This window comes from Quercus lobata, chromosome 4 (assembly GCF_001633185.2).
Source record: "Quercus lobata isolate SW786 chromosome 4, ValleyOak3.0 Primary Assembly, whole genome shotgun sequence".
In the NCBI taxonomy this organism is placed as follows: domain Eukaryota; kingdom Viridiplantae; phylum Streptophyta; class Magnoliopsida; order Fagales; family Fagaceae; genus Quercus; species Quercus lobata.
In genome coordinates, this window is record NC_044907.1 from 85,720,663 (window position 1) to 85,745,524 (window position 24,862).

Consider the following 24,862-nt stretch of genomic DNA (forward strand, 5'->3'; position numbering starts at 1 on the left):
GATTTGGTTTTGGGGTGTTGGGGAAACATTGAAGATGACCCACTTTTGTTTATGGGCAGGATTTGGATTTAGACGTAGTAATTTTTGCCACTTAGCCACTTCATAAGTTTGTGAACTCTAAAAAACAAATGATAAAAAGAGTGAACGATTTCTGTATCCTAGTTTGATCCCAGGACACAGTTTCACAGTTTAAATTGAGTTATACATCTGTGGTGACCCTATAAGCCCTATCACTTTTTCAAAAAAATGCCATCTGCTCTTGCTCTGTATTTATTTTTCCTCAATCTCTACCATGCGCTTATCCCTGTTTCAGTTTTTGTTCATATAACAGTGTTCGATGCAAAAGTACTCTGTTATGTGACGTGTTCTTCTTAAAGTGTAACCTACGTATTGCAAAATGAAAGTTTTTCTGACTACATGTAACAAATGTACATTTTTTCAAGAATCACAAATACAGAAGATGAAGTGTACGAAGTGTATATTAGCATATGATTTTCAGAGGAATCTAGTTTATAAATTTGAGCATACTTACAAGCTTTCCTTCTTGAACAGCATTCGGCAGAATAATCTTGAAAAAGTGTGGGGACCGATCAGCAGGACCATCGTCGTTGTCTCTCCGCCATTGAGAAGCCATTGTTCTGGTTCTCCAAACTTTCGCTGAGAAGAAGTTGAACAGTTGCTGCTTCGTACGTTTGAGCACTAAATAGTGGGTTGGTCATACACATAACCCGATTATTAAGAAATCGAGTTATGTGTACTGGGACTAAAAGGAGTCCATGCTGTGCGCAGTGTATCTCAGAGGAATCCATGTTGTGTGTGGTGGTTTGGAAGTAACTCGATTGGAAGTAACTCGATATCCTGAACATCAAGTTAAAGTAGAATTACTCGATACTACAGAAATCGAGTTACATGCGAATAACTCGCTTATACAGAAATCGAGTTAAGATAATTGGACTGGTCCCGAGGCAGTCCAAGAGGAATCTAACTGTAGACACGTCTTCAACGTATCTCGAATCTAGAGAAATCGAGTTCTTCTGAACGTAACTCGGTAATACGTAAATCGAGTTACGTTGACTGGTCCAGAGGCAGTCCAAGAGACATGTAGAAAATGGTCTTCAACGTGTCTCGACGTTACAGATGTCGAGTTTTTCTCAACATAACTCGGTAATAAGTAACTCGAGTTATGGTGACCGGGCTTCCCCACCTAGCCCAGATAATTGGACTGGCCCAGAGGCAGTCCAAGAGGAATCTAAGTGTAGACAATGGTGGTCAACGTATCTCGATGCTATAGATATCGAGTTACTTTCAACATAACTCGGTAATAACTAAATCGAGTTAAGTTGACTGGGCTTTCTGACCCAGCCCAGATAATTGGACTGGTCCAGAGGCAGTCCAACAGGAATCTAAGTGTAGACAATGGTCTTCAACGTATCTCGATGCTAAAGATATCAAGTTATTTTCAACATAACTCGGTAATAACTTAATCGAGTTACGTTGACTGGCTTCCCGACCCAGCCCAGATATTTGGACTGGTTTAGAGGCAGTCCAAGAGGAATCTAAGTGTGCACAATGGTGTTCAACGTATCTCGATGCTAAAGATATCGAGTTATTTTCAACATAACTCGGTAATAACTTAATCGAGTTACGTTGACTGGCTTCCCGACCCAGCCCAGATATTTGGACTGGTCCAGAGGCAGTCCAAGAGGAATCTAAGTGTGCACAATGGTCTTCAACGTATCTCGAAGCTACAGATAGCGAGTTCTTCTCAACATAACTCGGTTATAAGGAAATCCAGTTACCTTGACTGGGCTCAAACACCCAGTCCAGCTATTTGGACTGGTCCAGATACAGTCCAAGAGGAATCTAGCTGTGTAGAGTGCTCTCCAACGTAACTCGGTACCCTATAAATCGAGTTATGTTGAACATAACTCGGATCTAGAGAAATCGAGTAACCCAGATACTGGACTGCAACGTAACTCGTTAACTGGAAAATCGAGTTTCATTTAGTATAACCTTTCTACTTGTAGTTTTACTTGCGACTTGCACTGTTCACACCCATTCAGTATCGTGCTTATTCATAGTAAAAGTGGACCTGCTGACAACCATACTGTGAACAACAAGTCATCCATACAAATCATAACCAACCACATCCATCAGTAACATTCCCCCATTTGCATTACGCGAAGAAAAAAATCATCCATATATACAAGCTTATTTGTAAGTAAAGAGCCTCTATGCATTTAAATCAGTTGATGTACAAAAATAAAAAGTTCAATTTCTGCATTTTAAACATTCTTCACAATTGTAAGTTGAAACTTGGACAGCATCCGCCAACAATGGTTTTAGGCAAACATGGAGTCATAGCATTTGAGTGACACCTTCTTTTTGTTCTTTTCAGAAGTTGCCTCCTTTCTGAGGAGTAGCCAACACAGAAATTAGTATACAACCCATGGTAATTAATAAATTGAATTGACAAATATAGAAGAGCATTCAGGCTTGCCTGCTTAAATGAGGAGCATCTACAGTTACACCTTGGCAACAATTACAAATCTGCAGCAAAACATATACAGTTAGGGAAATAGAGACCTCATGAATACTAGAATATGTACACCACAAAAAATAAGATTGAAAGAACACCAAAACTAGGACAAAAGACTTGGAATGGTAATATGTAGGAGTTAAGACTAACTGCAACTACTTGAAGAAGTAATCACAAGATTGCCCAAAGTGGAGCAACATTTGATACAATGGTATTACTATCATGGTTCCGATCTACAAATTACTGCCCATATCTTAATTATAACTCATATAATGTAATATCTAAACATGTAAAGAAGAATAACTTATGATACCCCCTTGTTACTATGATTTGTAATTGTTACCTGCTACATAGCACCATGGCTTGTTGAAGCCACATTTCGAGTTGGACATGTACGACGGTTATGACCCTCTTGGCGACACAACCCACACTTCAACTTTGGTCCATTCTCAATCCACAATGAGGTTGGCAACTCCCTATCCTCGTCATCCATCTCATTGCGGATTCTCGTGGACTTGGGCCGACCTTTCTCACGGATCAACCGCTGGTTTGGCATCACGGTTCTCCTTTCTGCTGGCTCCGGCCATTCTAACCTATCTTTTAGTGGTTGGAATATAGGCTCATAGCTGTGATACCGTTCTTCAAGGTGGTAGAAATGATCCATATACTCAGTGGCATCATGGTTGTGTTTGGCACAAACTGCTATCAAGTGGGAACAAGGGATTTTGTTTGCTTCCCATTTGCTGCACGTGCATGTCATGTCTATGAGGGAAACCCTATAGGTGTGATCTCCCCCGCTAGTGTTCAACAGTGAAGACTGTGTCTCCACTGTATATAACCGTTGTTGCGCACTCATCCTTCTAACAATATGGAGTTTCGCCTTCTCTTGATTTTCCTCGAACTTGTCATAGGCATATTTACACCACACTTGCCCCTCTTCCAACTTCTCTAGGGTTTTTTTTCGACGTTCGTCAAAGTATGAGTTCACCTTGTAAAATGTAAACTTCACCATTGCAGTTATGGGCAAGCTACGTGCGCCCTTAAGTACCCCATTGAAGCACTCTGACAGGTTGGTTGTCATTGCCCCATATCGGTGCCCATGGTCATGTACAAGTGTCCACTTTTCTTGATTTACCTCCTTAAGATAGTCGTACGCAGCCGGGTTGACATTCTTGATGCAATCCATGGTGTTCTCAAACTTCCTAACTTGATTCGCAGTTGCTGCGTTCCATACCAAGTTCTTCAACGGCACACTATTGAAGTTAGTGTTAACATTGCTTACTAAATGGCGGAGGCAATACCAGTGATGGGTTAAGGGCGGTTGCAAGTAGCCCCTAGTGGTGTCATCGAATCATGATTGTATCCCACGATGCCTGTCGGATATTATACACAAATTGGTGCGGTCTGTAACATAGGTCAACAGGCATGCCAAGAACCATCCCCATGTCTCCGTGCTCTCGCTTTCGACAACGGCAAATGCGAGTGGATAAACCTCGTTGTTACCATCTGTTGCCATTGCTATCAACAGCTTTCCTTTGTACTTGCCATAAAGGTGCATTGCATCTATGCTTATCACCGGCCTGCAATGCCTAAACCCTCTAATACACGGACCGAAAGCCCAAAACGCGGAGTTGAATATACAAGTCCCCGGGACATGGGGGTCACACTTTAATGTGGTCACAGTATCCGGATCTGCATCAGACAATGCAGCTAGAAATTGTGGCAATTCTGCGTACGACTCGTCAAAATCCCCGTAAATACGTGCAACTGCCTTCTGTTTGGCTTCCCAAACCTTGTACATAGTTACATCATGCCCATGCCTTGCATGCAACATACTACGCAAGTCCCTTACCTTTCGGGTTAGATTTTCCCGTACATACTTCTCAAGTGCAATGGAGATGAACTTTGAATCCATCATCCGCCCATCAGTTGGTAGCTGGAGGGATGAGCAACTATGGGGACCCTTACATGTACTAATAACCCACATCCCGTGCTTCTTGCTGCAATTGGCCCGAATTGACCACAGACATGCCTCATTCTTACACCGCACTACCAGCCTATTGGTGTCAGACTTGATGACCTTGTATTGCTTATTATGCTTCACAGAGTAGAGGGTCAACACATATTGAACAGAGGCTTTATTCTTGAATAGCATCCCCCTTGCTGGGTGGTCATCTTTATGCCAACTTGTAAGATGTCCTGTACCCAATGCAGGTGATGGGTCATTAATATTGTCCCATGTGTTTGATGTGAACCATTCTGGGATAGGAACTGTTGTAAGGCAATCCTCCTCGTTATTTTCGATCAGTGATACATCTAAGACCTCCGCGTCGTCCACTGGTCCATCAGTATCAATGAACTCTTCATACACATCTCGGCTGGCATCAATATCAATTCCCCCGTCCATATCAGCTTGGACATGCTCATATGTGTGAGTAGACCCTCCCACATCATGTGTATTGGTGGCGCCCACCACTTCGGTGTTGTCCAAATGATCAACCGCACTACATGGTTGATTATTGTAGGGGAAAGGCGTGGCATAGGCAAAGGGAGGATGCACGTCAACCGACAATGAGTGTGGCTCTTCCACCCCACTGGCATGCTGTGAACTTGCACTACCATGGAACCCAACAGCCTCAACAGTTACATACAAGTCGGACGCTATGAACTGGGGGGTCCGCTTAATCACTGCCCACATCATGTCCATGTCAGCATTGCAACCCAACGGATTTGAGTTGTAGACAACCTGAGTACTCACAAGTATCTGGGGGGCACGGTACACAATGGATATCTTATGTGACTCCTTGTCCAACCGTAGAGCTTCCATTATCTTCCGGTGCATTTTTCTCAAGTGTGTTCCCCATTTCAACTCAATGAACTTCTGCTTCACTGACTCGCCTTTATAGGACAGCCCATGCAAGTCATGGAAATACTGTTCCCCATCATAGTAAACGTAGAAGCAGTGACGACCCATGCCAGACCTAGATAAGGACAATTAATTGTGGTTATCATGCAGAAGATAGGGGGTTATGTTAATGCAACAGTAATTAATCTTTTACAGATGCACTATGATGCTATCCTAATTATAGGTGTACACACTTGATTCGTTTGGACACAAACATTGGCCTTTTAGGGGAGACGTGCCACAACAAAGAATCAGGGTGTTTGTAATATCGCTTGGTAAGGATGCAATATGGAGTAGGAAAATGCAAACATGGTCAGCAAAACTTGTTCACCTCGCAGGCTTTCTTTTTCAGAACCCACACAGTAAAGACTTTCAGAACTGAAAGAGCCATACAATTTAAACCTTAGTATACATTACACATCATTGTTAATATGTATGAATGAATGCATATGTCATCATATGAATTCACCGTACAATGTTTGTTTATATATATGTTTATTTAGAATGATTATATACATATTTCCCAAAAGAATTCTCAAAAATAATTATTATATACATTACTATATAAAACTCGACATATTTAGGAACAATATGTATACAATGTCACTATCACACACACACACACACACACACACACACACATATAAGATTATTCTCACATAAGTCATAAGAGCACACAATAATTAATCGTTTCTTGGACAATTTTTTTCAGGATTTTCAATGCATTAACAGTTTTTGCAATTCCTAACAAAATGTTTCAAAAAATTGGTGCCCTAAGCACATACATTATATGTAAACATACCTATACATGTGTGTATATATATATATATATACATACATGTGATCATATATGGGTAGGTAGCTTTGTTTATATTTACATATATTTGCATATACACACATACATACATGTATATATATATATGTGTGTGTGTGTGTGTGTGTGTGTGTGTGTATACATATATTTGGGAATGCCACATATACATCTTATGATATGGGTAAGTACGTTTGTCTATATATACATATATCTATACATACATACATTTATGTATATATATACACACACATAATGTCAGAATAAAACAGTTGTAGAAAGCAATCCAAATTATAAGTAGTTATGTAAGTCAATCCATTTATAAGTAGTTATGTAAGTGAATATATACCTGTCAGGGAAGATGTGCCAGAACAAAGAAGAAGGGGACCACAGCAACAGCACGCCTGGTGAGGATGCAATAATGACAAGGAAAATGGCAGAAGAGTTAGCAAACTTTGTTCACCTCATAGGCTTTCTTTTTCAGAGACCAGACAGTGAAGGTTTTCAACACAGATAGAGCCAGACACGTGCATGGATTCTAAAATGTGGGGAGGGGGACAATATGACTCGATATTAAGGAAATCGATTTTATATAAAACTCGATACCACATAAATCGAGTTACTGTTGACAAGACATATTGAAATGACGGCATTTCAGAAACTCGGTTAATAAGAAGTCGAGTTACATGTAACTCCGCATGCTATAACTCGATTTCTATAGAATCGAGTTTTAGCCCCATTTCCTCTACAAAAGCGCACTTCACACGTTAGAAGGTGCAACCACATTCTAGTGCAAAGAATTCCCACCATTGCGTGTTTGTAGAGCAGGATGGGACGAACCTATGTTGTGTTTAACGGTCGTGTTCCAAGCATATACGACAGTTGGCTAGATGCGAGTAGACAAGTTCATAAATTCCCAAATGCCAATCACAAATCATATAAAGATCGAAGGGAAGCCGAAGCTGCATACATGGAGTATTTGCATGGTAATGGTATGGGCGTGCATGGTGGTGCGTCTACATCGTGGGAAACTCCAAACATATCAACCTCAACTCCACCTAGCACTTCTCAAAGCGAAGGAACCAACTATGGCAGTGGAGACATTAGGCACACTTTGTTAAGGTATCAGTTGGAAGTTGCCATTGAGGAGCATGACCACGCAAGGAGGATCGCAACGTTGAGTGCAAACATGTTGAATGAAGTGGTGGCTCATGTTGTGGGGGATGATGAAGTTGATGCACCCACGAGACAACGTACGGATGCATGAATGCAAAAGTACGACTTCTTGTTGTGGTATTTAGTAAGATATGTATACTTCCAAGTAACTACTTTCATGTGTGCTTTAAGTAGAAGTGTCATCGTTTTCCAATTGTTTCACTGGCAGATATGTATATATGGAAAAATAACCTTATTATTTTTGTTTTTGGACTACTTTGGTCTTATTCGGTCCATTATATCTACTTTGGTCTTATTCGGTCCACTGTGGTTTCTAGGAAAATCGGTGTACTACATTCTATTTACTCTATTTGATCCTATTCAGTCAGCTTTGGTCGTACCCCGTCTATTTGATTCACTGCAGTCCATTATTGTGTAGTTACAAAATACTAGATCAGCCTATACACAATGAGCCACGATTAACGAATGTACATGACGTAAAAAACAACAATGAATTGCATAACCTCTACATGAACGATTTGGAAATCCTCCTCGTTGGAGGATTCACTGCAATCCATACCAATCAAAGAAAATTCAAAGTTTAAAAAAGATAGGATTGGAATTATTCATACATGATAAATCGTCCAACATTAGAAAATTATCTAAATTCTTCAAGTCAATTCTGAAAATTTTAATAGCCACAATATAGAAGTCCAGAACAAAATGACCATGAATAAAAATTGACACCAACCAACTAAAAAAACAAATAACACAGCTATATAAAGGTTCTTGAATCCCAAACACAGTAAATAAAACCCTAAAATTATGATGTACCTTGTAATATTATTCTGAATTAGGAAAAAAACTGAACACTTAAAATTTAAAAGTTACGTAAAAAGTGAACATTACATGGAATACTACAGGTTTCAATAGATACATTACTATATCTTCCCTCTAGCTAGCTCCACTGGACAAAACAGGTTCATCTCTATGAGAGTGGTCTTGCCACTGCCAATTCTGCCAACAATACGTATTTTGTGCCCTTCCTCAAATGTGCAACTGATCCCCCTCAGAACAAGTGCATCAGCCTATATTTGATCTGTTTTATCAATGATATATAAAGCCATATTATAAAGCCAAGTTTGAAGCAAATAACACAACTCTCAATCATGTGAAGATAAATACAAAACCAGTCAGATTGGTAATGAATGCCAAAGCATTAGTCCGCTTAGATAAAGTCCGGAAGAGCAACTTCAAATCAAGAATCAATCTCACTTCCGTCAAAAGTGCAAGCATTCCTTTCCCACCAAATACTCCACAGGAGACAAAGAGGGATCATCATGTCTAAATTTTTTAGCAATCAAACCATGTAAAGCACTAAACATATGAGGATTACCCATGTCAACAGTTTGGTCAATTAATGCCAACTTGTAGATCAGAAGTCTTATTAAATGCTTCTTCCACTTCTAACTTATAGGAAGCTCAAAGAAAATATGTTTGATGATCACCAAACAGACATGTAAGAAGAAAATTTTACAGCATCGTTAGTTTGCAAAATCTACAATTATTTTCATTCCCACATGATTTCAACACATTGCAGATAAGGATATATATATATATATATATATATAAAGCACAATGAAGGCAAATAAATGGAAAAAATACCTGTATGCCCAACAAAAGTATGTGTACATTTGCTTCCTCTCCAAAGTTTTAAAGTTGTATCACTTGAACCTAAAATCGTGGTAGCATAAAAATGAACCCCATAAGTTCATAGTGAAAGACATAGTTGGATCTATGCATTCCAATCTGATGTAACCAGTTCCAACTACCAACAAAATCTAAAACAATATCTAGCAGAACAGTCATCTACTGAATCATATTATACCTGTAACAAGCTCGCCTGAAGGCAGCTTTATGAGTGCTTGGATTGCTGCCTTATGAGCCTCCCAGGATTCTGAAGGTTGGCCACTTCTCCAATGTCTTAATGTGCTGTGGTGAAGGAGACATTAGATACTAACCGAAAATTATTGAGAAAAATGCATATACCTTTGTAAGCATAGATAATAATTCAAACCCAAAAAACGGCAATACACAAACAATAAAAGTAACATTCAAACAGTATGCAAATTTTTCATTAACGCCTCCATCATTTCATTAAAGCAAATGATGGACAAGATTTGATTCATTGGCCAATGACACACACAACATATATATATATATATATATATATACTGAAAATCATAAAATAAGAAGGCTAATTGATGAAAAAATCAATAATCAATTAAATGTTTCTCATTGGGTTCCCAATTTGCTACCAAAATGAAAAGGTAATATATACAATGATAAATAACAATTACAAACCCCAAGAAGCGAAAGGAACAAAACATGCACACATAACTAAGATTTTTGCCGTTTTCAGCTTTGGGTAAGTTATATTGTGAGCTGCTTTAGAACTCAGAAAAAAAAAAAATATAAATTCTATTCTCCAAAGTTCCTACTAACGAACTTGTAATCAAATGTACACAGATCTAATCATTCTAGAGAGGAGGGGATTTAAAGGAGATTAAAAATAAGAAAATGGGAAGGAGGATGTACCAATCTAGGAATTGTAGGGAAGGCGAATCAGAAAATTAGGAGAGAGACACATACCTAGCCAAGCATTGTAGAGACTCGGATAAATGATTTGCTACAAAGGAGTTGGTTCTGCCATTGATCCGCATAAACTTCGTCATCAAACTCTTTTACAGAAAGTATCAAATTACTTCTTCTTGCTTATCAACAATACCACACATTTGTTTCTCACAAAAATAACAAAAATAAAAAAACAAATTACTCTCTTACAACCCACTTTACTGTAGCTAACAACATACAAAAACACAAGAAAGTTTGGCTTCAAATGAATACCAATCCAGACATTTGTCAAATTGCAATCAAAACTCCAAGTGCAGAAAAACTTCCTAATACATCAATAAATACAATACGCCTTATGGGTTTTCTCCAAAATATCAATTTCTTGACAACAAACACATTGACAGCCAGTATTCTCCCCAAGCAATGATCCAGAAATAGATGCACAGCCACCAAGATTCTCCCCAATTAGTAGAACATTTTGCATGCTTATTCCAGTCACCTATACACATGAAGAATAAGCACACAAGGACAATCCAGCTCAATGGCCTTTTCGTGTCCACCATTGCAGTTAGGTCTAAAAAAAAAATACGACTTTAGAAGAAAAGTGAAACGTAACTATGCAGTCACCTATAGGCAGGAAGTATAAGCATACACTAAGGCATTTAATGATCTTTTCGTTTCCGCCCATATGCCCTGACAGGTCTAATCTTACCTGTTTCATCAGACACAACAGCATAATTAAATTAACATAATCAATCAAATGCACAGTACAAGTAGCTCAAGAAGATGGGAAGTGTAGACGAAGTACATACCATCACCGGTCCCGCAATCGGGAGCATGCGCACGCGGGCGTCGCGATCTCCGCAAAGCCTCCACCGGCTCAATGTCCTCAGCCGGTATCTGCTCAATCTGTACAGCCTCTCCGTGGGGGGTTTGAGATGGAGCTGACATGGTGGGGTCCACATGCACTAGAGGTGGGGTGGGCATGCCTGGTGTGGGGACAAATATGCATCCACCATCATGGGCAGATCCACTGAAAACTGGGGGCGACATACGAGGAGGGCCCTCAAAGTCCGTGCTAGCACCATGGGATGTAGTGTGGGCTGGAACAGTGCCCTGATGATCGACGCTATGGGATGGCCCAGCACCATCGCCAGGCGTGCATCGCGGTGTCCTGCCGTCGTCATCAGACAGTACCCAATCAGTGCCAAGCCATGCCTCTTCTACACCCTCCTCATTCCCTTCCTCGTAGATGGGAGCCGACTCGGTCGTACGGCTGCGACCAGCTTGACCACCTCCACGATGTCCACCCCCACGAGACCCACCACGTTGCCCGCCACGAACTGGGGCCTGTGTATCAATGTCAACTGCTTCTGCAAGCGCATTCGCCAATTTAAGTCGGCCTAGCTCCTCCACAAGCTCTAGTGTAAATGTAAGGTCAGTGTGCATGTCAGAACCTTCATCGCACCTCTGTATAGACCTAATCATCGTCCGAACCTACAAAACAAGGGCGTCATAAAAGCAAGAACGCAAGTATGATGCAAAACTTGGATAAATCTGTTCCAAAATCAAAAGAAAAAGTAGCAAACATAGCTAATGAAATCCTTATATTACTTATAATTATGAAGCATCTTTAAAAAGACAGTGTATAAAAATAGGGGTTGGCCCCCCCTGTGCAAAAATTTATAGTTCCAACCCAACACTCAGGAATTTTCAGTTTCCTGTTATGTTTATCGCTATGCAATCTAAACATTGAGATAATACTTCTAAAAAACACGTATAGTTGGTTGTACATAAGTTCAATCTTAGCATAAGTGAAAATATCAGAATTTCACTTCTGTATCTAGGCTTCACCAGATTTACAACTCCATTAATATCACATTGCAATCAGGACACATATTTTGAAGTTATTATTTCCTAACGTACACGCCCAAATCAAATGAATTGAAAATATCAAACGCAAGCTTCAAGTTTCAATTAAGGGAAGTACCAAAAACTTAGAACATATATCATACTTGAATCTAGTATAAATGCACATCTCCTTGCTGCATACTTGCAAGATTTTAAATGACCTTTAAGCTGTTGGGAATTGCATTCTACCAACAGTTTAGTAAGGGACTTCCCAATCCTAGAGGTAATATCTATCAAGGAATATGTAATACATTAATCAGTCCTGGAGGAAAGGCTATCTAAACTAGTACAATATGGTGAATTTATCACTACTACACAGAGTTGCACCGTCCATTTTAAAGTACAAGCCAACCAAAAACAAAAAAAAATAAACAAAAAATAAAATAAAATACAATAAAACCCAACCCAACCCACCCTTTTTAAAAGTTGAATGTAATTATATGAACAAAGGTGTGGTCATCATTAGTCATTGCCCATTAACCATTCCTCATGCAAACAAATTGGATCAAGACAAATTCAGTTTGTTATGAACAACTTAAATCATGCAGTATTTTGACTTTAAAACATAATGACATGTCATGCAGTATTTTTTGACTTTAAAACAAAATGACAGAGAAACTTATAGAGATGTAACAACGATAATTATTGTGGACTTTTGCATGCATGATAAAGTTGCTGAGGATATTTAATCCAACAATGGTTTCATCCATAAAATAGGAATTGTTGCCTCACCATGAGTTCCCAATACGCAGACTCTGGTGTTATGTACCGCCTTGTGTGGCGATTGTACCACATCATGTACTCAACGAGATACGTATCATCATCGTCTAGGAGATCGGACCCGCGAACTACATTCACTCGGTTGGCCCATGGCCGAATAAAGGGATCATGTTCTACCTCCCAGTTCTTCTCCCATTTACCCTGAAGGGATATCTTGTGAAGGGTAGTCGACGTATCCACGACACTTGGAACTGGTTGCTTCATCCCAAACTGACGGAGGACTCGCTCAGGATGATGCCACTCCACTATCCAAAAGAATATCAACGGCACCTCGGCCCTCCAAATATGCTGCCCAGCAGTGCAATACGCAGGTAGGGAGCCTAGCGTATGCGTGTACGGCTCCCATACAATCTGCATAAGTAGATTATGTTTGTGATAGTGAGACATCATACTAATTTAACATTATGTTTGTGATATGTAATATGCAAAGCATGGAATTTCTTGCTTCTAGTCGTACACAAAATCTTCAGGGATTATTGGGCAGAAAGTAAAAGAACAACAAAATTGACCTGCAAAAAATATTAAAAGATCTAGGTTGTTCATGTCCACCATTTTCAGCCCCATGTTCATATGCTGGACAGGGTTCAAAGCTAACTGACACCATCAAATACTAGGGTTTTCAATCTGAACCAAACTTAGAGGAGGGTACTAGAGCATCCTTATGGCTGTAAGATGAATCCAAGTTGATGATTTCGCAAAATCTTTTTATCGTAATAGAAATATTGTGCTACATTAATTGCATTAGTCATTAACAATGTTTCAATGAATGAGAACAAAATGACTATTATAAGGTCTACTGAAGACATTGCATTTCAAGTAGCACTTTATATTGCAAGAAATGGAAGCTATGTAAATTATTACATGGTATAATCCTCATCAAATACTGTTATTATATTTCTATGTAAATATATATTTCTTATAAATTTTAGTGTTGGAAATTACGTAAGCCTTTTAGTTATCTCAAACTAATCATGTCAATGTCTAAAATTACATTCCTCTTGAAGAATATGGTGAGCAGCATATTTTGCACGCTTCTAAAATTATATGAATAAAGTACTCGTTAATAATCCATAGCTTTTAATAATTTTAGGACTATTAAGGCAGCTAAAGTGGGGACAACTTAAGGAGTTGCATGCTGCAATTAAATTGTGCTCTCCAACTTTGGTGCAAGGAGCACGAACTAACTTTTCATTTACAACAACAAGAGGTAATGTGTCAAGCGTCTTTATGTTTTCTCATATATCACTGATTAACAATTATTTGTTTCTTTAAACTTAGGCCATTGTTTTCCAAGAAGACAATCGAGGCTGTGCATATTCAAAATATACCACTTGAATACGTAAATCGAAGTCAAACAGTATTCTACTAGACTGTAAAAATATAACCTTCAATTCAGCAAAGGTAATTTATAACTTACAATGTAACAATGTTTTTTGCATCACAATAACAATGTTTGTAATCTTGGATACCCCTATGTTAGAAGAAGAAATACTAAATTGTCTACTTATTAGGCAGAGCAATAACTATGGTTTTAAGCTCATAACATTTTATTAATTAATTACAAGTGATTTCACAAGCTTAATTACAAACCGTACAAGCTTAAATTTTATTTGTTTAATCAAATTTGTAGCATATATTGAGACTATATGCAAAAACAACCGACTAAAGTAGAGCGTGATAGTAATCTGGTGCAATTGTACATATGAAACTTCTAGCCAAGAGAGTTCGATCGTACCTATGAAACTTATATCTATGCCCAAATGGAGCTCACACACTAAAACCACCTGCAGCACCAGTGGCACCAATGAATTGTAAAGAGCTTAGATTCACATTGACTACCTATGAAAACACCATCAACTAGAACATCCCAAACGGATGTTTAGATAACATAAAAGTTTATATTAACCTTAGATGGTCACTTAATACTAAATATTGCTATGTTCTGTCACAGGGGTAGTGAAATGCATAAACTCCAAACATTAGTAAGTTTTTGAAGGCAAAGCAACAATTGAGACTATCTTCGGTGCTCACTCTGGCATCCTAAACAACCCCAAATCTCACAAAGGGTTTAACCTATACCCTGGACTCTCGAGTTCCTAGTGGGGGGGCACTAATGGCTTTGTATTTTGGAAATTTCACAGTGTGGATCCAAGCAATGACAACCATCCAGCATTGGACAAGGACAAGCTATGGCAATGGCGTAGCCTATGGTCACTCTATGACATTCAAGGCAGAGTAACTCCATCCTTTAGTTTGCTTAATTTCAAATTTCAATGAAAGCCAGAGAAGTGATCATGTGTTTTACGGCCAATGATCAATAATGTCATCATTCCCTCTGTTTCTGTACTTAGGCCAAAAATGCAAATTGGGGTTATATTTTTGCTCTCATGTCATGATTACACAATAATTAGATAAAATTTTCGTAGTTTAACATTTGCAGCTTTCCCAACGTTCTAAAATTAAAGAATTTTATCATTTTATGAGATTTAACAGCCAACTATATTACAATAGTGAAGAGAAGCTCTAACTCAGCAAATTTAATTCAACGAAAATCTGGAATATAATTGTGGTGATATCTAAGTCAACCACCAAAACTATAGCGAATCCAGAAGGTGTGAAATATTAATAAGCTTCAACAGTTCTAAAAAAAATTTCTATTTTAAAGCTTTAATATTGAAGTATAACAACTATCAAAGATTCAAACTCTCTCTAAAAGAATTATGAGCACAAGTCTGGGCTAACCTGTTGAGCAAGACTCCAAAACGCATGTAAAGAAGCAGAAAGTGCAAAAACAACGAAGAAGACAGTGAAGCAGAATTCATGCAAGGATTAGGGAAAGAAAAAAATTTGGACCATTTCTCGATTTATGCGTGTCATCCTTGCGCAGGGGCCATGCGTTTTGAAAATATCATTTGTATTCTAATATGCCTTGATTCCCTTGTTCTGAAAAGACCCATATTTGTCAAGTTTATAGTAGGAAATTTGTTGTTTAGAATTTAATTGATATCTTCTGCGTTTACAATCATTCACCTTATATAAAGTCTTAAGAAATATTGTTTTGAAATTTTTTAGTTCATTTTCATAGCAGGCTAAAAGTTCTATTTTCTCATGTTAAATAGGTTGAAACGGTGTATAATGACATAATCAGAAAATGAACACAAACTTTGGATTCAGTTAGTAGCTGGAAAGAATTTAAAGATGTCATCGTCAGTTTCGAAGATGCATCATTAAAATCAAATGAATTACTTGAGCACACAAATACAACCAAAGACAAATCTGATTATCTTTGGTATACTATTAGGTAAATTCATTTCTCATTGAATTATAACCAATTACATAATCCAATATGTGCGTCTTCTCTTCATTGCATCAGCTTAATGACATTTGTAACAATTGGTGGAGTTTTTGTTTTTTGGTTGCAACACAAGTTTGAACTCACTGTCTTGCACTAAACCAAGACTTCATACTCAATCTTTTGCGCATGTTGCACATGCTTCAAACATCTTGGAAAAGGGACAATTTATTCTGTGTTTTTTTTTTTTTTTTCCGGTGTAAATCACAAACGTTTCAGTACATAATGAAGAATATAGCCAAATTCTACTTTATATATATATGACTAAATTTATATATAACCCATTGATTTAACCCAACTTAACCTGAGTCATGTGAGTTGGGTGGCATTGGAAAAAACCCTTCAATCCAACCCAATTTGGAAAAAACCCTTTGATTTAACATTCAAGAATTTTTTACTTTTGTTTTACTTTATGTAAGGACGAGCAAGTATTCATGCAGGTGCTACAAATGGAAGTTCTAATGTGAAGTGCTTCACGATGGACATTCCAATTGAGTTAAATGATGGGATGGAAATCCAAGTATCAAACAAAATGATTGGATGGTATTATGAAATCAACTCATTCCTACAACAATCCAAGAATTCAAAATAAAATAAAAATTGAGGGAAACGAAAATAAAAGCATGTGCAGTGCATTTGAGGGAAACGTGCTCGGCCCGTAGTCATAAGAATTGAGGGAAACGTGGTCATAAGAATTCAAACTAAATTAACCGAATACCTGCTCGGCCCGTACTGTAGCCAGTGACGCCCGGTACACAGCAAGGAAGTGTGTGGCATGCTCTGCGGTGCATTTTGGCTCGCTCCACCTACCAAACATGAGGTGTCGACAAATGCTCATTACTGAACCTTACATTTAACAAACTTTGCTTTTATATTTCACATCCATATACTAAGCATTGATAAGTTTCTTTCGTTTGTTAGTTTGGCATATTTTTAATTATATGAAAGAGACAAATAACGAGAACTCAATGAACGTACCTAATGGCAAGGGGCCCTGAGTGCACTGGCGGTAGAGGCGGCCTCACAACAGGGCATAATTGTGGGAACCTTGAATAGGCCCATAGCTGCACCAACAAGAGTGCTCCTCCAATCTGGATCGCATCCTTCTTCGATGCACCACAAAGTTGCCTATACAGCCAGGCCAATGCTGCACTACCCCAACTATACCGTCTCGCATTGCTGACTGGGTTGAGCAACTGCAGAGGCAGCAGTGAGACCCGGTCCGCAGACCTGTCCATGAACAAGAGGGCCCCCATCCGTACAAGTAGGTGGTAGCGGGCATGTTGCTGCACGACTTCGTCATCAGCGTCCGCAACTAAGGGATCGGCAAACTGTGCATCAAGCCAGGTGTATCTTATCCTCGCCCTAGCAAGGGTAGACTTGTTTGAGTTTGGTATCGGGGGTGGAGGTTTATGGCCCAACAACTGTTCGCACAGCTCACTCCATTTGTAGTCTGTCTTCCCAGTGACAGGCAACCCATCCACCGGAAGCCCCAGCATCACCTCCATATCTTGCAAGGTGATACCCATTTCTCCATGGGGTAAGTGGAACGTGTGCATCTCCGGACGCCACCGCTCAACCAACGCTGTGATCAAGGCATGGTAGACCTCCATATCAGGAACCTTGAATAAACCAGTCAACCCTGCTGCATCTATGTGTTGCATGATATGTGGATCTAACCCACCCTGTGGCAATACACATTTACGGCGTCGAACCTTTATCATGCCAGGCGCCTCCTGCACACGGACGAGTATTGTGTTAGGAGATTAAACACGAGGTAATTATAAAACAAACATGTATTAATAATACTACTACATACCTCGTCAGCGGCGCACCTCCAAAGCGGACTTGACCGATGATTCGGCTGCTGGGCCAACTGGGTATCCACATCGGGTCCAGGCCGCACTCTATCTAGTGCTTGCATATCTGACATGGCAGCAAATACATTGTTAGCAATTTTCTAACAAGTAAACCACATTTAATATAAAATAAAAACATAGATTCAGTAAGACATTATATTTTGAGCACAAGATTTTCAACATCACTTCTTAAATAAATAAGAACTTGCCATAAAAAAAATTATTTCAGAACTATTTAAATCACTTCTTAAAGCTTAGGATAATTATTAATTAACTATTTATGAAAATATAAGTTATAACACCACTCGATTTGCCAAAACCCCTCATCAAAACCCCAAGCACATTTAAACTCATTAATGAGAAAATCATCATTGCAGCATATAAAAGACAACAAAATTCTCATCTTCATTAGTAAATTTACTACTTCCTTAAGTTCAACAAAATAATCAAAATCCCACACAAAACGCAACCTAACATTAACCAACATCAGAAAATATTTCAGAGGGAGAGGACCGTACCTGTAATCAGCGGCGGCGGGAACCAACGACGACTAATGGAGACTCGAGGAAGAGTGGGGAAGCCTGATCGCAGAGCGAGAGAGACAGAGTGTGGAGAGAAAGTGATGGCAGAGAGCGAGGGAAAGAGAGTGTACAGGGAGAGCGAGTGACTGAATAGCGTTGTGAGACGTTAGGGTCCTATTGATTCAAACCGCTGAAAAAAACTCGATTTCCAGTTTCCCGAGTTATGACCGTCTACACAAACATTTTTTTATTGGGAAAAATTCGAAGGGTTAGACTAACTCGACCATACAAATATCGAGTTATTCATTTAGACTCGATTTCTCTATTGTCGAGTTACAAAAGAGGGGCAATTCCCTATTTCGTTTCAGAAAGAGGGCAAACGAATGTTTAATTTCCCAAAAAAGGGTATTTGCCCATTTTCTCCGTATATTAAGAGTATAAAGAACATGCAATTCAATTATTAGATTTTCAAAATATGTAATAATGTTTATTTTATTGAGTAAGATTATAGTTTTAGGCTACAACTAATTTTGTAGCTAAAATTTGTCCAATTTTGCTTATTTCTCAAGTCAAATTGGGACTTTGTTTGGGCATTCTTAACAAAAACCAACATAAAAATAATCAGATTGTGATTCATTTTATCTTCTTTGCTATTTTATTTGCCACCACAAATAAAATGATGACAATGTCACTGCTCTTTCCTCTGTCCTCTCGTGGAAGTAGTGGGTTTTGTAAAACCATTGGAAAATGGAAATGGAGAAGTCCTCGTTGTTGATTCCCCTTTCAGGTTTTTCAAACTTTCAATAAAAATAGTCATTAAGCAAAATTAAAGTAGGGAAAAAGTAGTGGGGTTTACCATGCATTAAGTTTTGCCTTTTGAGTAGACAAATGTACCAGCTGCTTTTATGGATTTAATGAATAGAGTATTTCGGCCTTACTTAGACCAGTTTGTTGTGATATTCATCGAGGACATTTTGATTTTAATATACTCTAAGAGTCAAGAAGAACATGAGAAGCATTTGCAAACTATATTGCAAACTTTAAGGGAAAAGCAACTTTGTGCCAAACTAAAGAAGTGTGAATTTTGGCTGGCACAAATTTCTTTCTTAGGGCATGTAATATCAAGGGTTAGAATTTCTGTGTTCTTTTTTTAGTTTTTCTTTTTTTGAGAATAGCTAGAATTTCTGTCGATCCAAAGAAGATTGAAGCTATAGTAAATTGGGAAAGACCAAAGACTGTCACGAAGATTCGTAATTTCTTAGGCTTGGCTAGTTTTTTTTTTTTGGGGGGGGGGTGGAATTCGTGACTTAAGAGACAATTATATGAGAGGGAAAATAATTTTTTACTTATAAATTACGTATAATGATTATACCACTTATCCCAAAAAAAAAAAAAAAAAAAAACAAAAGGCAAAATACAAGGATAAATTATTTACTATTCAATTTATAAACTTATTTTTTATATATAATTTTATATTACGAAAAAAAAAATTAAACATTTGATTGATAATATTAGTATTGATTTTTGATATTTTAAAAATTTTGCAAGCATATATAAAAGATATAAGAGAAAAATATAATGGTAGATTTGTAAATTTCACATTTAATGAAAATAATTTTCTATATATAAAAAAAAAAAAAAAAAACTACTTTATAAATAAATAAAAACGTAAAAAAGGACTGTGTGTGAAGTCTAGAATAACGCACACATACTGTTGCGTCATGGGTGTGATTGCATGCCATATTTAGATTTACATTTAAGTACGAAAAAAACAAAACACCGAAGTCTAGAAAAAGACAGAGAAGCCTACAGAGAAATGGTATGGATGGTATGTTGGTGAAGTTTTTGGAATGGGCAAAACATTTTCTCATTGTAGCCGGGACCACCTACCACACAACGGTTACTGAAGCAACCATAAAAAGCATGGCTTGGTGGCTATTTGAGAGCAGACGACCTTCACCTCCACCTCTACCTCCACTTACATTTTCAAAATCCAAATATTTCACCATGTTTGCCAACACCACCACCATCGCACCACCACCTCCACCCTGCCCACCATTTTCACCCCCCACTCTGCCTCCAACCTTCCCCCCATTTTCCCCCCTTACTCCACCACCGCCTTCGCCAGCATTTGAGTTTCCTCCACTCCCGCCTTTTCCGCCATTGCCCGATTTGCCGCCTTTCAGTGCATCACCACCACCACCACCACCCAAACCTCTGTCACCACCAGACAACACATGGCCACCACCAAGTCAACCACAACCACTACTCACGCCGCTCCTTCTGGTGTGTATCTTGGCTCTAACAATAATAACCACCTTCGTCACAATGAAAATTTACAATTCTCTACGAAACCCGCCTCAAAGCAACCCGAATCAAGGAGTGGTTATGCCATTGCCTGCAGATAGACCACTTAACCCGCCTACACAGGCAGAGGTGGCGGCGTATAAGGGTGCCGGACTCGATCACATATTGACCACCATATATAGTGACTGGTGAGGTAGTTCTTTTCCAATCTGCTTGGATTTTTTATTTATTTTATTTATTTTTTATTTCCCAGTTTTTACCATTTGGTCCAATCTGAATATCAGAGTATTTGGGTGTTAGAGGTTCTGTAATGGTTTTTTTTTTTTTTTTTTGGAGTGCTTGTGTATAACTATTTGGGTGAAATGTTTCTTTATATGAGTGTTTGACAAGGTGTGGAGAATTTGGATGGTCTTTTGTGTCGTAGAGTGGGTTCTTTGACTTTCCCAGGAATTACTCTCGTATTTGCAGTTAGGTTCTTTTAAGCGCTTACCTCAATTTAAAATTCTTTCATTAAATGGATGGAGATTGGAGAAGCCCTTGGCAAGCTGGAAGAAATAGTCTCTGTGTTTGTGGTAGACTTACTTTTATTAAGCGTACATGCTTATAAGTATTCCGTTTAATAACAGAATATTAAAAACTTAATAAAACTGATGTGATGTAACTTGTACCATATAGTGTCAGAGTCAAAAATTTCAATTCATCATTGTGCAATCATGGTACGGTAGTTATTCCATAAGTATAAATATTTGTGTAGTATAGGAGTAAAGGCTGGGGTTCATGTTTCTAGGAGAGAGTTTTACACACATATACACTTCGATTATGCTAGAATAGAAATTCTATCTTGTATAAAAAAAAAATTCAATTTATCAAATTTAAATTTTTTATATATATATATATATATATATAAATTAGCCTTAAAAATATTAATTTACAAAAATAAATAAATAATTGTAAAAAAAATTTCATATAAAATCTAATATAAACATAAGTTGTAATTTTTATTTTCATACCTAATTCAATTTACTCAACAATTTTTTATCCACATGATTTATTCATTCCCAATTGTTTGAACTCATTATTATGCTCATTTTCTCCACAATCTTAATTAACGATAAGTATGTTTTATATCATTAAATAAAGAAACAAAAATAACCTATTCATAATTATTAACAATCAAAATAAGAGATTAATCCAAATTTCATATTTTGTGTTTTAATTTTTTAATATTAAATGTAATGGTACATCACTTAAAATTTGTCATGTCCTAGTTCCACATTGAGACTAACATCTATTAACAAAATGACCAGTTAGCAAACTTTAGAGTCCAATAGTACAGTTTTACCATTTGCTTTTTTCTATGTCGGCATCTGTATCTTAAAGTTGGAACTAGGAAGTGTCTTTTCACATTTTTCTATGTCAATGAGGGAAAAGTAGGTTCACATAATCACAATACAATTATCTATAAAAATCCCCTCAATTCCCGCTTAAACATGTGACTTATTGCTTTTGGTGAAAGGTACTTGCCATCATACCAAGGTCCAACCTCTAATGTTGATAAAACTTATAATATACTATATTCACTCATCTGTTTCCTATTTGTACTTTGACAAATCAAATGAACTTGAAGATGCTAGAGAATGCCAGGAAAGTTTTTTAAGGTATTGTGCCAAAAACCTTTTGGTCCAGTAAATTCCTGTACGTAAACCAAAAATGCTAGTGAATCTGCAGCTTCATGATGCTGATATTGCCAAAAAGATCATCTCTGTGCCAATTTCGATTCATGCTGGTTTCACTGATGAAACCATTTGGCCTTACACAACATATGGGTTTTTACTTTTTAGAAAGTTAGCAAAGGGAACCCAATTCTAAGAAAGGAAAGAAAAAGGAATGGGGGAAGGAAGAGAATCTAATTTGAATAAAACTACGGTTATAAATTATTTTACAATATTTTTATAAACTAATGTTATGACCAACTCTTATTTATTCTTATTTGAGCATACTACTAACATTACTTTTTTACTGGCAAAGTTACAGTCATAATTAAACTACTTTACAATATTTTTACTAATTATTGATGTAGCACATTCTTACTGGTTCTCATTTGAGACCACCACTAAGATCAATTTTTTTTTTTTTTTTACTTTACAATAACCAATTAATACATTAACAATTTATAAAATAGTTTGTGACTTCAGCATTTTTCATTTAGTAAATAATTTTGAGCTACAAGACAGTAGTACTTGTTATGATCCTTAGGGACAATGTTGATATCCTTCAATTGTTTGTGCAACTATTAAATATTTCTGTCTGAATGATTTTTGGAGTCCGTTTTAAAACATTAGCAATAGGACTCCACATAGAGCTTCTGACAATTAGCATGTGGTTTTAATTGTGAGCTCAAACAAGAAGCTTTCTGTCTCTGTCTTTCTTCACCTTGCAATCATAACTAATACCATTTCTTTAATTAAAAAAAGGGTTAATCTAACACCATTTCTATAAGCCTAACAGTGATTATTATACTAAAAGACTTTATATCACATTGGATCATATATCTCAAACTAGTAAACTCCACGAATTGGAATTCATATATGTATATATATATATATATATATATATATGTGTGTGTGTGTGAGTAAAAGCTGGAAGTTCTTTTGTTATTTAACAATAAGGATTAGTATTGTTAACTTGCCATTGGATATGTATTTGACTATTCTCTGTTTGGAGCTACTTTGTTGATTTTTTTTTCCTACTAGATGTTACATGATAAAATGCTCGAACTACATGATAATCGATTAATCAAACATCAGAAATTTGATTCTTTTTGGTTAGTAAAATGCAATCACATTTCCATTGTAGTTTATTAGGCTTCATATTTGTTTCAGGCACTGGAGAATGTGGTATAGCTTCTAATGCTCCATTATTTTGGTTTTGATATGTAGATGGATAACAAAAAAATCAGAGCAGCAGGTATGTATTATGGAACAATGTTTTAAGTGTTTCGGATGATTATGTATTAAAACTTGGATAGTGTCTTATGTAGTAGCAAAATGGGGATTATAATGTTGGAATTTCGGTTGTATAGACCAACATTCCCTAATGTCATTTAAGGTTTTTCTTTTTTCATCCCTCTTTCTTTATTTAATAGTTGTGTTGTGCGAGTGTTTGAGTCTTAGATGGGAATCATAAATGGGTTTGAAAATGGTAGTTGTGGAATTTGAACTGTGTTGCTTTCTCCCAACTAGATGAAGCTGGATGAAACCCTGTTTCTCAACTTGATTTGCATTCACTAGTTTCTTTCTTTAGCTTATGTTTTAGCGTGCCTCTATAGATGAAGATGTGTTATGTTTTATGATTTGGTCCAGCATAAAACTGTTGATTGCTTTCCAGTTAACACTAACAGGCTTGAGTGCACTGTGTGAGAGAATCAGAGATGCCTTGTTCAATACCTCACGTACTTGAGCATTCCTTTCATACTAGACATCTCCGTGTACATTTGCATCTTATATGCAGTTACTCGTAAATTCCTATGTAATTAACCATTAAAACCAACAATGGGCTGTTGTGGAGATCAAACCGATGTTTAGTCTTTTTTGTTGCTAAGCTAATGCATTGTCCCAAGCTCAGCCAAAAAGTATGCCTAACTTATGCGTTACACTCATGAAATAAATTAGCCGCAGACCCATGTGATGTGGGAATATATAAATATTATGTAATGGGATGTGATGTACAAAGTAACAATTACTTCAAGTATTGTTTACTTTATTTAAAAAAGATTTCTACAAGTTTTTTTTTTTTTTTTTTTGTCTTTTTATTCCCATATAGATTGTGTTTTAATATAAACTCAAATTTCTATTTCCAATTTTCACTTTAATTTTTTTCCCTATAAATTAAGATAAATGTAATGTCCACAATAATTTCACAATACTTTTAAAAAAAAATCCTCCTTTTAACACCCCAAATTCTTCCCAGTTCCCCAGAATCGATGCCTATTGCATAACATATTTCTCCTGAAATGGCAATTTCCTGCAAACAACTCATCTTACAAAACCACAACAACCCCACAAAAGAAATATATATAAAAGTAAGAA

The 24,862-nt window shown here is 37.3% G+C and overlaps 2 protein-coding genes, 1 long non-coding RNA gene and 1 pseudogene across 4 annotated transcripts; all 4 read right to left on the minus strand.

The window, feature by feature from the left end:
- Nucleotides 1-3,890: 3,890 nt before the first annotated feature.
- On the minus strand, nt 3,891-5,513 carry LOC115986027. The gene has a single exon (XM_031108895.1). The coding sequence runs from the start codon at nt 5,511-5,513 to the stop codon at nt 3,891-3,893; it is 1,623 nt and encodes a 540-aa protein (XP_030964755.1).
- Nucleotides 5,514-8,340: 2,827 nt separating this feature from the next.
- Nucleotides 8,341-9,386, minus strand: LOC115983626. Of its 2 annotated transcripts, none has more exons than XR_004090129.1 (3): nt 9,299-9,386; nt 9,076-9,144; nt 8,341-8,498 (listed from the first exon to the last, which is right to left on the minus strand). It is a non-coding gene; the product is annotated as an uncharacterized LOC115983626 (long non-coding RNA). The 2 variants fall into 2 exon arrangements; XR_004090128.1 differs by having other exon boundaries at nt 8,341-8,509.
- An 841-nt stretch (nt 9,387-10,227) lies between these two features.
- LOC115986028 (serine/threonine-protein phosphatase 7 long form homolog) lies at nt 10,228-17,751 on the minus strand. The gene is made up of 6 exons (XM_031108896.1): nt 17,066-17,751; nt 16,806-16,893; nt 12,688-13,086; nt 10,857-11,541; nt 10,672-10,756; nt 10,228-10,590 (listed from the first exon to the last, which is right to left on the minus strand). Exons 1-5 carry the CDS (start codon nt 17,749-17,751, stop codon nt 10,707-10,709), a joined length of 1,908 nt encoding a protein of 635 aa, XP_030964756.1. The 3' UTR covers nt 10,228-10,590; nt 10,672-10,706.
- LOC115988228 lies at nt 15,577-15,687 on the minus strand (annotated as a pseudogene).
- Nucleotides 17,752-24,862: the final 7,111 nt, after the last annotated feature.